This window comes from Colletotrichum chrysophilum (genome assembly GCF_026319265.1).
Source record: "Colletotrichum chrysophilum strain AFK26 chromosome Unknown scaffold_97, whole genome shotgun sequence".
NCBI classification, from domain to species: domain Eukaryota; kingdom Fungi; phylum Ascomycota; class Sordariomycetes; order Glomerellales; family Glomerellaceae; genus Colletotrichum; species Colletotrichum chrysophilum.
This window is the reverse complement of record NW_026517384.1, coordinates 122344-137065: the sequence shown is the minus strand read 5'-3', so window position 1 is coordinate 137065 and position 14722 is coordinate 122344. Positions and strand designations below refer to the sequence as shown.

Here is a 14722-nt window from a genome sequence, read left to right as displayed (position 1 = left end):
GATGGAGCCAATCGACGCGGTTCTAGTGTAAGGCGCACTTGACACATTGAGGATTCATCCAATCATGAAGAGCGCTTTGGTGGGGCCGTTGTGTCTTTAGGTCACCGCGTCGAGTCAATGCATGAAGCGGCCGATTGACTTTTGGCACCGCCCTCCCTCTTTCACTTGTGCAAAACATCTTTCGGCAACGTCGTGCCACTATTCCGGGGCAGCACGCCTTACGCCCTATCTTACATTGAAGTTCGCCCGCTATCAGTATCGGTATCCGACGTTCAAGGCTATCGGCAGGGGTATTGTTTTATCTTCGCAGCGACCTTCCGCTGCAGCCAGTGGAGTGGTGCCAGATTCAGAGCAACGGCGGAGAAATGGACCAATTCAACGACAAGACGTCTTCGGCAGCTGGAGGGCATAATATTATTACTCCGTTGACCTCATCCGGTCAGGACTCTCGACCCAACCTTTCTCTCGGCGACATCTCTTCCTGCGATGATGCCCTCCAGTTCACATCTTTTGAGCCCTTCAGCGGCGCGAACTCTCCATTCGACTTTGAGGAAGCCCTAGACTACATTGGCGACGGTCTGGGAAGCGGGTGGATCACTCCTTCGGCGTCTTGCTCCAACTGTATCACCTGGGGCTATCAGTGTCAAACAGCACAAGAACGTGAGTCCCAAGGTCGCTGTGTACCATGCGCGTCGCTTGGGTGCGAGTGCAGCTTCACAGAAGCCGTGGCAGGTGCTTCTGGAGAAGGAATCAGTAACCTCATTGACGGCAACAGTCCCGCATTGGCCGGCATGCAAGCACCTCCCACACCAGAGGCTTCGAAGAGATCGAGTGGCGCTTCTGACAATTTCACGATACCGAACACTTCTACCCCGCCCCCACCAAAGATTGGCACAAGATTCTCTCGAGACTCAACTAGAATCTTGAGACAGTGGCTCTCTTCTCATACACACCATCCGTACCCAAACGACGAAGAGAAGAAGATTCTTCAGCATCAAACGGGCCTTAGCAAGACTCAAATCACCAATTGGCTCATCAATGCCCGACGCCGTGGCAAGGTACAGAGCCGGCAGCGGTCAATTTCGCCATACTCAGGAAGCTCAACAAGACCAATCGATGTACCCAGAAGGCCAGGAACACCGGCACCAAGAATGAGCCCCCGTTACCAGAGTTTGAACCCTCTAGAGCGATGGGTTGACTCTCCTCCGGAACATGAGCCAGCCACAGTGACTGCGATCGCGCGGGCTGTTGCATCCACCCACGCGGAGTCTTCAGGTAAGATCACATACTCGGAAATCGCCGCCGACTTTTCCTGTTGTATGAAGTCATAGTGGCTAATGCAGACCTAAGATGTAGACGAGAGTTACAACACCAGCTACACCGACGATGAGCCTCCACGGTCGCATCGATCTTCCGCAAGCAGCGTAGGAACGTCGAGTGGAGGATCGTTCGCCTCCGCGTACTCCAATCAGTCCAAAAACTCTGTACCTGTCCCTCGTCCAGCGCCTCGAGGCCGTGTGCGACAACGAAGGCGCGCGAAGCGAACTTCACTTGCGTTTCCCCGAAACCAGTATCAGTGTACCTTTTGTACCGAGACGTTCAGAACCAAGCACGATTGGCAACGGCACGAAAAGTCTCTTCACATGCCTCTGGAGAAATGGGTGTGCTCGCCGGGTGGACCAAAGACTGTTAACCCAGATACAGGCCAGGTCTGTTGCGTCTTCTGTGGCGAGGTTGAGCCAAGTCAAGAACACATCAACAATCACAACCCCTCCGCCTGCCAGGAACGCACGTTCAACAGAAAGGATCACTTGAAGCAACATCTACGCCTGGTTCATAATGCTGGCCTGCTTGACTGGTCTGCCAAGCTTTGGAGAGTCGCTGTCCCAGACATTAGGTCTCGCTGTGGCTTTTGCGGTGCACTTCTGGACACTTGGTCTTTCAGAGCGGATCACCTGGCAGACCACTTCAAGATGGGGCAGGACATGGCAAATTGGAAGGGCGACTGGGGTTTCGAGGAAGCTGTGTTGGATATGGTTGAAAACTCGGTGCCTCCATGTAAGCTTCCGTCGACTAAACATCTGAGAGAACTGTTACTAACTGGGCAGACCTTATTGAGTACGAGCGCTTTTCTCCATTCCCCTATCAGGCCAGCGGAACCCCTCCAGAGTCTCCTAGAAATGCGTTCGGATTGCTCACTCTTGAGCTCAACCACTTTTTGCGAATGTTCTACGACAAGACCGGAAACATGCCTGACAACAAGGAAATACAACTGGAAGCCTGCCGTATTATCTTTGCCTCGGAGATATCGTCGTCTCTAGAATACGATATTGGCGCTTTGCATGCGTCGTGGGTGCGGGACTTGATCACATCGTCAGACGAAATCACTCGGAAGGCTCGATTTGGACCCATCAGATCTGTCGCCGAAAGCATGATGTCTGTTCTTCAAGTAAGTGCCCACCTATCTCGCAGCTGAAGTTCCATTGCCGCTAACAGCTCTTAGATCAAAGGCAAACGGAGCCTTTTCGAGCATTGCCCTTGCGAGACGCAACTGCAGAGCTTTGTTGATGCCCGAAGCGTATTGGGCCTAGGTATTATTACTGATCTGGAGTTGCAGAACGAAGCCTCCAAGATCGTGCTGGGTATGGGCAAAGAATGTGGAGTATCGCCATCTGACTTCGTGGCCAACTGGCTCATCAACCTGATCGGCTCATCAACGGACTGGCTCACGGGGTTTAGGGCCAGAAAACGACTTCCTTTCCCCGAAAGCCCAGCCAAGTCTCCGATCCAACAACTGCAGTCAACTTTTGGGGATCAAGGGGGGTCTTTCAATGAGCCACTTCCGCAAGACACTACCGACCGCATCGGGCTCAGTACTCACGACGGGTGCTTCAACAACCTGTTGAATGAAGAAAGCAGCTCTTTCCTATCTCAACTAGGAGATCTCGATCCCGCATTTACTAGTGATCTTGAATCGGCAGCTCTGGCATTAGGCATGGACTCCCATGCACCTGCATCGCTGGTGCCTTCGCCGGATGCCGTGCCGTCTCCTTCTGGTGTCAACGCTAATGCGCCATGGGAGGGGCGAGTTAGTCCGGGTATGAAGGAAGATAAGATGGATCTGGAACTTCCGCCAGCTTGGTCTAGGGTAAAGGCCAACTATGCATTCTTCAATGACGCCAACTTCAACCGATGGCTAGCTCTAGAGCTCCGACGCTGGGTTGCAGCAACCATGTCTCCGAACAACCCCAACTGTCACATCCCTACAGATCAGGAGCTACAGCATCAAGCTCGCTTCATTGTCTTTGAAGAGTAAGTTGTACAAGACCCCTCAGGGGATGACTCTTTGTATGCTCCTGCTAACCTCTTTTAGTGGTGATCCTTGGAATCAAACGTCGGCAGACAACCTAGAATGGCTACGACGCTTCAAACGCGACGTCGGCATCCCAACCAAGACAGATCATGGATTCACGAAAGGACCACTGGACTCTCAATCTGGTGATTCGGGCGTTGGAAGACCAAAGTCTTCCTGAACTTTTTGCCGGTTGAGGTAGGTCGCACCACCGGGTCGAAACCTGTTACCTGTTAACCGCAGTAATCTCGGTATCGCCAAATCGTAGTTAAAGAATTTTTGTCGTTTAATTAATCGAGTCATAAATGCCTGAGATCGACTTTTCACTGTGCGCGTGTTGAAGACCGTTTGACTAAGTTGCGTGAAGTCAAGATTGTCTCGCCTCCGCTTTGTTGGCAACTCTCGCCCTGATGCCCCCCTAATCACAGCAGGAATGACCTTCTGCTTTTGTAGGGCAATAAAAGCACAGCTAGAGCGGCTGTTGGATGCCGAAAAAGCTCTAAGCGACGGGCTTGAATTGTCTTAGTGGGGATATCAATCTAGATGCGGCTCCGGGGTTCCATTCTTTTATCATAGCTCCGGACAGGGAGGGCCCGCCGATGTCAATTCGGGCCAAGGCGGGCATCCGTGAAACGGTTCAACTCCACTTTCAATGTCGCGATACCCAACCCTTTGGCACTCTCTCGAATTCTCGTATCCGCGCCGGTTTGGACTCTTTCCTGAACAGGATTTCGGTACGGGGCCATCATGCCATTGGCACCGTCCTTGGCCTTAAAGAACTGTGGCTCTTGTATGTCCTCCAACCGGCTTGAGGCCGCATGTATACGATGGCTTGCTGAGGGTCAGCAGCTAGGAAGACCCCTGTGGACGGGGTTCAAGTTAGCGGGAAAGGGCAGCTCCTCTGTTCTTAATTCTTCCTTCAACCAGGTTGTGTGGGACCTGGCGCGACGTTGTTTGTCCATTGTAGCGGAAATTATTTGTCCGCCACTGGATCGTTTCATGCTCATAACCATAAGGTGGGATTCAAATTGGTGAGGAGAAGGTGGGATCGCTGTGGCCCTGCACGGGGATCGTTGCCGATCATCCAGAATCGAAATGATCTAGAACCCCCCGAATCAACGACTCGGTATTTATCGTATAAAGACCGAGATCGTTGCCAAGCTCAATCGAAGCCCTTTTCGTCTGAATTGTCCCATTACCAAGCCGCTAGATACCCCCCTTGTCATCCTTCTTTTCCCCAGATTCCGCTCTTTTGGTTCTGTCTTTTTATCCCTATCCCTGTCACATTCGTTCCAACAATCATCAACATGCGTACCTCCACTGCCGCCGCTCTTCTCGCCGCTGCCGGCGCCAATGTCGTGAGCGCTCAGGACAAGGTCGGCTTCGGCCCGGCCTTCTCTCTTGGCCCGACCCAGAGCTGGATTCGGGAGGCCAACACCACTCTCGTTCTCCCTCCCGTTCCTAGCCCACAGAAGGACCGTCTTGCCCTGTGGCCCGGTATGGGTACCAGCGGTGGCGATCTGATCCAGGCTCTGGCTGTCTCTTTCAGCGACCCCGCCGCCAACTGCGGCGCCAAGGCCGGTCAATGGTGCACCTGGGCCAGCACCCTCCAAGGTAAGCCTCCAAAGAGCAGAGTCTGGAATTAATATACTAATACTTGCGATAGGAGAGCAGCTTGGTGGTAAGCAGGTCCCTGCCTCTGCTGGTGACAAGATTACCATGCACTGTAAGTTATTCTGTCTTGTCCAAAACCACCCGCAGCTTCTAATAAGTTATGAAACAGACAAGTACAACGACAGCACCGGAAAGTACGACCAAACTGTCTCTCTCAACGGCAAGGTTGTCTCTACGCTCTCAACCAGTACGTTCCGTTCATCTGACCTTACGCCGAGTAAATGCTGACAGAATCACAGGCTCCGGCCAGGCTCAGGGATGGGGTACTGCCGTCGAATGTCAAGACGATGCTTGTGTCGGCACTGTTGTTGCTCACAGTAAGTTTTTCATCAATAAAATATTCAAAGGTTCAGAGAGAACTCTTCTAACATCCTTGACAGAGTACACCGACACGACGATCATTCTGAACGCAGCCGACACCACCTTCAAGGGCACCCTTGGCCTCAACGAGGCTGACTCTACTGGCCTCACAACCTCCGACAGCAAGACCTTCAAGGTCACCACCATCAACATCCATTCGCACACCTTCAACAACTAGATGTTTGTGTACGGGTCCAGGTGACGAAATCGTATTCTATGTACATACTTTCGCGTGGCTAGGTACCACATTCATACATATAAAACCAAGTTCATCGCTTGCGATACACACGAGTCCCGTCGATGATTGACAACACTTCCTGAGACAACATCTGTATTCTTCCTATAGTCTATATAATCCAAAACTCGAATGAATTGAAAACCTCTTTCTCCAGTGCTGTGGGTTGGTTGAACTTGCCGGGCCAGACTATCTAAGGGCGCATCGAACCCATTTCTTCATACTCTGGCAGTTCCCACTTCACATTCTCCTTCAATAGCCACTCCCCAAGCACATTAAGTCTCAGCAATGAGACCAATCCCAGAAAGAAGTTCAGAATGCCGATTCCGAATGGTGTCGTGGGCCAAATCTTCCAGATGAAAGCATCGCCTGAGATGCCATGCTGTACCTGATCCATGAAAGGCCGAAACTTCTGTTCGTAGGCACTAAGGGCCTTTCCAAGACCGTCCTTAGAGTCCTTATCACCGCAATGTTTGCCGATCTCCCCAGCCAAGACGTACGCGCCAACAACAGCTGATGTTGTGCCCATCCCGGTCATCACTGAAGGGCAGTATGCTGCGTCTCCAACAAGAGTAACGCTGCCCTTCGACCAACCATTCATCTTGACGAGGCCGATATGTTCGCAGTAAAAGTCGGTCGACTTCATCATTCTCTCAAGGATGTCCTTTGTCTCCCATCCGGCACCATCAAAGACCTTTGCGATCGCTTCCTTCTGCTTCTCAACTCCTTCCCGCCGAGCGTTCTTGATCTCCTCCGAATCAGTTCTGCACATGAGATAGATCTGTGTCTGATCGGGACTATATCTCCGGGTCATGATTGTGCGATTTTTGGTGCTGATGTAGGCGGTGGCGTTGTATCCCTCCCCCTCCTGAATCGGCTTGGAAACCGTGAAGTACCCAGCGTAGGAACCCCCAAGTGGTTCGAAGCCATCTGCTTGCTTCGCCCCTAACATCATCTTGCGGGTACGAGAGCCTTGCCCATCGGCACCCACCAAAAGGTCGAAGGTGTCTGTCTTCCCGTTGCTGAAGAGCACCTCCACTCCGTCGCCCATCTGCTCGAATTTCTCAACGGAAGTGCCAAAGACGTACTTGGCTCGGTTTTTGGTGGCGTCGTATATGATGCGACAAAGATCGCCTCTCATGATCTCGTATTCGGTTGTGAAGCTTTGAAGTCCTTTGCCGGACGTGTTGGCTGGGAAGTATGCGCGACGCCGTCCGGAGCTGTCGACTATCTGCAGGCCCTGCTCAGGAGCTGACTTGGCGCGGAAGGCTTGTTCAAGACCCATCCGTTTCAGAACTTCGATGCCGTGGCCGCGGAGGTCCAACTGAAGACCGGTTGCCCGCAAAGTTGGGAACCACTCGACCACTGTCATATCGTGGCCAAGCTTAGAGAGCCAGAATGCCAATGAGGTCCCGGCGATGCCACCGCCGCTGATGAGGATTCTCATGGGTGCCATGCTTGACGATGAAATGGTTGAAAGTTGGATGTTGTTCTAAAGAGAAGTGATTTTGACTGGAGATGCAATGTGGGAGAGAAATACTTCACGATAGATTGATCACCTAGGGTGGGTGTTTATATAGAGATCTGGGATGGCGAATGCTGCCGTAACAGTGTTGTTGGTTATGTCCGCCAGGAAGTAGATATCTCCGCTCAAGGCCGCCTGACGCCGTCTATGGCCGTACGTACCAGTCAGCCATAGATAGCGGCAACCTAATAAAGAAGGAAGATCTTGAACGATAAGTGTCCCTGCGTAACCCATTAAGACGACAGATTAAAGCAGGTAACCAAACCTGTTGGCTATCTCTCTCTATCATCGACTCTATTGCCCCGATTTCACAGCCTTTAGGCAATACATGTAATCACACCGGAAGTGGGTATTTGATGAGGAGTTGTTAGGCATTAAGGGCTTCCACGCTTTCATGAGGCGTCTCATATGCATTAACTGACGCCAAAAATAAGCTGACTTCCTTCGTTTACGCTCCGTGCCAACTTAGCCATCGTCACAGCAAGGTGTAATTACCTAGCTTTGAAGTCCTCAGTCATGTGATAATTTTCTTAACATTCTTGCCAATACTTGCCCACGAATTCGAGATTTCAGACTCGTTCTAAGAAGCTGCAAAGTCTGTGTCTGGTAAAAAGAAGTCAAAATCCCAATCAATCGTGAACGATTCCTGTCCCTCGTGACCCACTCCCAGCGTGGATGTATCAGTGCTCCATGGCGATGGAACACTTTCTAGCCTTCTCTGAAGTACAGAGTTGCAGAAATCGAGGCTGTTCTTTGCAGACTGCGCGATAATATGTTCCCCAGAGTGACCCTCCTTCATCGCTTCGACCTGAGCTACAATCATGCTGAGAAACACGTGACCCTTGATATTAGTATCTCCTTGTCGAATTCTCTCGGCTGACATCTCGATCAAGTCTTTGACTGAAGTCTTTAGTAGCGCCCTGTAACGATCGTCCCGATGAATGGTCCCATCCAGCTGCTGCGACTTCGCCACGGCAAGGAATTCAAGGCTAATAGTCGCTATGGCATACCTAAACCCTTCCCTGAAAAGACCACCGGACAGCGCCGTCAGCCGAGAGAATTTATCGTCACGTTCCGGAGAAATGATTGCCATAGAAGCGTCCAGGCTGGCTCTGATCGAGTAGTGGAACAGGGGGTTCGATCGCGCTTTGCTGGCGAAAGGACAGTGCAGAGGTAACATGAAGCGCCGTACCAAGTAGTCCACGAGATTCCGATGGAAAGTGGTAATCTCTCGGGCCTCAAATCGTTTACCAAACGCCATGTTTTCTCTGCAAGCCGTGGTGATCTCGTCGCTAAGCGCAAGGGCATCTGTGTAAGAGAGTTCCGAGTGCAGATCATTCAGTAACTGAAGAATCTTCAAGCGGGTTGGAAGACTGTCTAGTAGCAGCAGTTGAAGTGAGGTATTCGTTAACACATGTCGCGGATGGGGCTCAACTATGTCGGTTGACTCGTCCATCTCATTGTCATTAATATTCGATGGGGCCTCTGTATCGAACTCATTAAACGATAGTCTTGGAGGCATAGCGGAATCCAAAGATGACTGTACAACCAGCTCAAGAATGGTTGCCCACAATCTTCTTCGTAGCTCCGCCTGAAGAAACGACATTTTCGGCAAATGCTTGGGGTCTCGGTGCAGGCCAATCTGCATAGCTCGGTGAATGAGCGACCCCATGGACATCCATATCAGGTCTCCGCCAACCGAGAATATTTGACGCGCGAGCATCGTGAGACAATGAACTTGAAGACCTGTTATGCCAAGTCTGTCTTTTTCCAAAGGCCCAGACAGCCAGCTTTGAGCCGCGTAGACCCAATGGGTTGCCATTTGCCGAAGCATGACATCTTCATGTTCCGACAGGCTTGAACCCATGCCGATGACGAGCAATATTTTCAGACGGATATCCATAGTTGTGGTTTCCGGATGATCCCAGAACTCGTGGTACTCGGTCCAAAAGGTAGGTATGTGCAAAATACGATGCACCAACTCAAATGAGTTGAGGTAGGCATCGACCATTGCGTCGGCAACTTCTCGAGAGGGAGGCCTCAGACTTGGTGATTGGCCTGAAGTGCTTCTAGTAGGCCGGCAAACCTTGAGCCTTTTCGCCAGAATCTTACAATTTTGATACAAACTGTCGATTTCCACAGCAAGGACTTGGGTTGCGACATTTTGGAAAGGTGACTCTTTGGCGGGGTCCTTAGCCTCGGTGTATGCTGCGAACCAGGCCAACACTGGTTCAAACTGGTAATGGAGTCAGATTAACATAGTACTGGGGTCGGTTATCAACACTGCCCTACCTCTTCAGCTTCTCCCATCCAGTCGCTCCATCTCCATAGTCTCGACTTCTTCAAAACGACTTGGGAGTCTTGAGGCCCGCTATGACTGGACAGTAAATTCTGTGCCAGTCCAGACGATCCGGGGTTATTTGGGCCGATGGAGTCGCGCTCAAGTCTTTGTAATCGTCTCAATAGATCTTGCAGATCTGGCTCTGCTTGGAAATTAAGGTTCTGAGGGGATATGTTGTAATGTCCCACGGCATTCGAGGTTCTTTTACGTCTCTCGTCCGCCAGGATTGTCTGAGGGGAAGCGGTGTCCGCAAGATCTTGGAATGATCGGCCGAGATTGGGCGGCGGTCCCTGTCCTGCTACTGCAGGCGATGCTGGGCGCAAAGCCGGGTTTGATAGCGCGCGGCCTATGTCGCTCCGAGGGGTCGATCCCCGAGTCTCCGGATCGTTTCTGTAAGTTTTGTAGGTGCATTGAATTTTGGAAGAGACGCAGTGCGTGCAGGGGTCGTTGCGATCGCACTTGATCTTGCGCCGACGGCATTCCAGGCATGAGAGCGCGGGCCTCCGACGTTTACGGGGTTGTCGCTCCATGAGTGATGATGATGATACTCTTTCTCGGCCGTAAAGAATTGTGCGGGGATTCCTGCAAATAGACGGTAAGTTATCTTGTTGTTTGTAATATTCACGGCAGGTAAGAGACGTCGTCTCCTGAGGAATTGAAGAAAATATGTTATCCGCCGTTTTCGGCCGTAAGCGGATATGTCGAGGCGCGCTCAGCATCATAAGACCGCTTACGTCCGTCTGCCGCAGTCTGTGGCGGCTTATTTCAGCCACACCTTGACTGTCTTTCGCGTGCGGACCCTTCGAATGATCAGTCCGGGAACTTGATGCATCACTTAGGTTGGTCGGGATGTAATAGCACGTGCCTTAATTTCGTCTAAATATGGGCGATTTTAGGACCATCATGACCCCCGCTGGAAGAAATAATTCACCATCAACTCAATGTGGCAATTTCAAGGCTTTGGTGGCAATATCATGACTATCAATTATTTGTGCTGCTTGTTCCATGACCTAAGGCGGAGTCGGCTCGAAAGTGTCCTCCAAGACATCAACGACACCACTCATCCAACTCTCCCAGGACGCGGGATCCTCCTCATCCTTGAAGAACTTCAGCCATCTCAGGAGAATACGATAAGAACCCTTCTTCAATCCTAGCCCACTCGAAGCCGTAATGTCAAGGATGCTGTAAGACCAACTGGACTGATAGTTGGTCCTCGGAAGCCACCCCTCCTGGATTTGGATTGAGCCGAGAATAGGGACACCTGCCACTGTACCATTCTCTACCATCGCCGTCTCTGTGAGGTTGTCCAGTTTGTAATCGGGATCGAAACCATACCAAGTTGGGGTAAAGTTGGTGCTGGCGCGGACAATATCGAAACGGAACTTGCGCAAAGGTTGGAGGGAGGTGAAGTACGCCACAGGATAGTCCGGGTACTGGAAGTTGAAGGATCGATAGTTTCCAAGGTCCTTCTTGTCACTATTCCCAAAGACCTGAGGGGCAGAGAAGGGGTCGCGGGCTGTGGTCAAGGCATTGACTCGTTGCTCGTCCGTCAGGGGTTTCAGGCCGACGACCGGCGCGCTGCTGTAGTTGTAGGCCGGTCCCATGTAGGGAATCGTGAAGCTCTCGTTGATAGATGAAGTAATCCCGATGAAGCCAGAGAATATTGGGATCAGACTGGCGTCCATGTCAGCTGGCAAAGTAACCTGAAAGGTCATGTTCTGAGTTCCTCCTGCAGGGATGGTGACTTGATCCCCTCCACCGAACTTGACTTCAGCTGAGAATGGCTCAGAGAGGAATCCGACTTCGGCGGTCCGACCGGCACCAGCTGAGAATGACGCGGCCCCGCTGGCGGGGTTGTTTGAGAAGCTATATGTGACATCACTTTCCGATGGGTTGACGATGATGAATGTAGCCTCTCGAACATCAATCATCTTGAATTCTCCGGGTTGGATGACAGATTTGGAGAAAATAGCATCGTAGGCCTGGATCAAGCCCGCTCCTTGTTGAACGGTGGATGCCACAGCATCGGTGTTCGCCCTCTTGACTTGCTTCGCCGTAGTCTGCATCAACTCAAAGATCTCGTCTATCGACAATGAAGGGTGTTGGGACTTGATCAATGCGTATACGCCGCTCGTGTACGGAGTCGCCATAGATGTGCCGCTGATGATACCGAAACCGCCGCTGTTCTCCATGAGAGGGAAGGTTGCGAGAATCATGCCACCCGGAGCAGCAATTTCAGGCTTGAAGGCGAAATCCGCGTTGGGTCCTGATATCGGAGAAGTCAGTCCCGTTCTAGGTGACACTTTACAGGGAACGCAACATACCGACGCTGCCGAAGTTATTTGGGGATCCTCCACCAGGCTGGTCTACCAGCAAGGGTGTCTGGGACGAAACGAGCAGCTTGTAAGCTCCGGGATTCTTGGAAGCATTTGACAGAGTGTCATCGATAGTGCTACCCATAGGATAGATGTATCCATCAGCGGTCAGAGATGGTGTTGGAACGGCGTGGCCTTCGATGAAGATATCATCAACAGTCGGGTCTGGGTAAGTAAGTACCCGTGTGTAGTTGGCAGCAGAGGCATGTTGCTGGACTTGGGTTGGAGAGCAAGAGTAACCTCTCTTCACTACCAGGACGTAGTCGGAGATCGGCTCAGATAAGCTACTAGCAGGAGGATAGTCGGATGCCGAGCAGCCAAAGTTGTAGCCCGTGGTGTTTCTTCCTGCCCAAGCTACGGGATACTCTCCTTCCGGGAAAGGGTGAAGAGCTCCGTACCGAAACTCGGCGCTGTTGGAGTCTTTGATGGGGTATGTCGGGAACTTGGAGTTCTCCACCGACGCAACGCCGAGAGCATCGTCTGATCCTCCGGGGATGTTGATCGAAAACATTCCGATAGTGCCAGAGTTTCCGCCGGCAGCAATGACTGCAACATCCTTGGCCTTCAGGGCTGCAGCTGCGGCCGAAAGAGGTGATCCAGGATAGCCAGACCAGGTACCGAATCCACCGATGGAGATGCTCACGACGTCTGCGCCATCTTCGACGGACTTCTGCATCGCAGCAACGATGGCGTCGTCTGACGTATAGCCGGAACAGCCGAAAACGCGGTACATGCCCAACGTAGCCTTGGGAGCAACTCCAACCAGGCCAGCAAACGTAGAAGAGTTTGAGGGCACGTCCATGCCGATGATGCCGGCGACGTGAGTACCGTGGAAGCCATCGAAACAGCCAGGTCTTGGATCAGGTCCGGGGATCATGGTGTACCCAGAATCTCCTCCATATCCGTCGCCCACCAGATCAGAGCCGAACTCAATTTTGCATCCCTTTCCGAAGCAGCCACCCAGAGCAGGGTGCTTCCAGTCGATTCCGGTGTCAATAACGGAGATGCGAACGCCCTCTCCCAAGATGCCCTTCGCATGAACGCGGTCGACGCCAGTCATTACATGGGGGCTGTTCCAGTCAACATCGGACGCTCGAGGCAAAACAGATCTCGGTCGAAAGTTGCTTTTGCCATTGGTGGATGCCGCAGATCCGGGGGTTGCGCTGCCGATTGGGGAGCCGTTCTCCGGAAGCCGATACGGGTGCGCTACTTGTTGTACCGGGACCACATTCTCGACACCCGGAAGAGCCCGTAGTTTTTCGGCGTCGGCATCGTTGTCGAGGGAAACCGATGCGCCGTAGAAGACGCTCTTATCCTGGAATTCGAAGCGTACCTTCAACGGTACTGAAAGCTCGGCAGCTCTTTCGACGAGAGATTCGGGACTCACACCCAAGCCATCGATCGGTCCATTTTTCGAGATCTCGACGAAGTATGTTTTCGGCACTGCTTGAGAGGTGACCAGACTCAGGCAGTATGCTGCTGCGGCGGTAAAACGAGTGACGAGACGCATCTTCGAAGATGCCTCCAGGTAAGATCCCTGCCACCTCAACGTTGCCGAAATGGAACGTGAAGATGCAGAGGCCAATTCATCTTTCCACTCCTATGCTTTTAGATCTTCTGCACTGTCAACTTGGGGGACGATCCTACGCCAATCTCCCTCCCGAACAATGCGAGCGCGGGATAGCCATTTGTGGGCCTCTCTAAATAGGCGGGGATTTCTCGTATTGGGAGATCACCAGCCCCTAGCGTCGTATTCTGTTCCCTGTCAAATGACCTCAATATCGACCGGTCAGCGGCTAAGACCGCTAAAGCCGTGGGTTCCGCGGGCTATCGTGGGGAACCTGGAAGTTGCAAAGACTTGCGAGGTTGAAATCGTTCGTACCTTCGAAGTTGATCAACTGAACGAGGACTTTTGCCCGGCGACAATGACGATTTGCAATATTGCGAAACAATAACAGAGTCTCAAACGTTTGTCAATGATACAATCTTCCTTTCACCAAACAAATAACCTAGTTGAGATGCATTGATCGTAACCTAATCGACAGATGTTCCCTGCAGATGGTGCATACAGGTCCACCATCAAGTTGTCAACTCCCGATGATCATAGTCGCTAACCTTCGGCCCATGGATTTTCATAGACTTCTTCCGAGAAGCCGACTTCCGTATTGCCCAAATATTGGAGCGACGCAACCGAGGGCGAATCAGACATGTCGCTGGAAACACTGGACTTGGAGAGCCATGTCTTGACCGACTCATCCTCACTCAAGTCCTGTTGCTGATTTGGCGTCATCTGATCGATATCCCGTCCGTCGATTGAGGAGGTTGTTGGCGCACATGAGTCGGAGATAGATGGCCGTCTACTTGAAGATGGTGTCTCTGATATGAAAGACGCGCAATCCAGACCTGACGCTTCGTCGCCATAATAGGGGCACAGGTGCTCCATTCCCTTCCAAATCTCCTCGAAATCGGCACGCGAGTACCAACCTGGGCGGTACACAGCATGTCGTGGGGTTTCCCGGGCAAAAACCTCCACTTCGGAGTGGAATCCGCAGTAAGCAAGAACGAAATCCCACATATCTCGCGCGTAACTGCCCTGCTTATTGTTCTTCTTTGCTGCGTCCCAAATTGATGAACCGGCATCATCTCGAGAGTGAATATCCGCACCGTTCTGGATGAGGCATATCAACGATCTTCGATCATCCTCAGACGTCCAGCCCGCTCTTCGTATTTGATAGACAAGGTAGTGGAGACTCGTACGTCCTATGTCATCTCTTGCGTCAACATGTGCACCTTGTTCAAGCAGAGCTTGCATTTCAGCAAACTCAGAATTGCAACAGCATTCATGCAACATAGATCCACC

The 14722-nt window shown here is 51.8% G+C and overlaps 4 protein-coding genes across 4 annotated transcripts; 2 read left to right on the top strand and 2 right to left on the bottom strand.

Moving 5' to 3' along the window:
- Positions 1-1973: 1973 nt before the first annotated feature.
- Positions 1974-3316, top strand: COL26b_009778 (uncharacterized protein; the record flags this gene model as incomplete). The annotated part of the gene is made up of 3 exons (XM_053182495.1): positions 1974-2058; positions 2109-2449; positions 2504-3316. The coding sequence occupies 3 exons, from the start codon at positions 1974-1976 to the stop codon at positions 3314-3316; spliced, it is 1239 nt and encodes a 412-aa protein (XP_053033582.1).
- Positions 3317-4659: 1343 nt separating this feature from the next.
- Positions 4660-5564, top strand: COL26b_009777 (uncharacterized protein; the record flags this gene model as incomplete). The annotated part of the gene is made up of 5 exons (XM_053182494.1): positions 4660-4966; positions 5019-5078; positions 5136-5213; positions 5266-5343; positions 5407-5564. The coding sequence occupies 5 exons, from the start codon at positions 4660-4662 to the stop codon at positions 5562-5564; spliced, it is 681 nt and encodes a 226-aa protein (XP_053033581.1).
- A 250-nt stretch (positions 5565-5814) lies between these two features.
- COL26b_009776 (uncharacterized protein) lies at positions 5815-7077 on the bottom strand (the record flags this gene model as incomplete). Its single annotated transcript, XM_053182493.1, has 1 exon — positions 5815-7077. One exon carries the CDS (start codon positions 7075-7077, stop codon positions 5815-5817), a length of 1263 nt encoding a protein of 420 aa, XP_053033580.1.
- Positions 7078-10497: 3420 nt separating this feature from the next.
- COL26b_009775 (uncharacterized protein) lies at positions 10498-13372 on the bottom strand (the record flags this gene model as incomplete). The annotated part of the gene is made up of 2 exons (XM_053182492.1): positions 10498-11753; positions 11812-13372. The coding sequence occupies 2 exons, from the start codon at positions 13370-13372 to the stop codon at positions 10498-10500; spliced, it is 2817 nt and encodes a 938-aa protein (XP_053033579.1).
- Positions 13373-14722: the final 1350 nt, after the last annotated feature.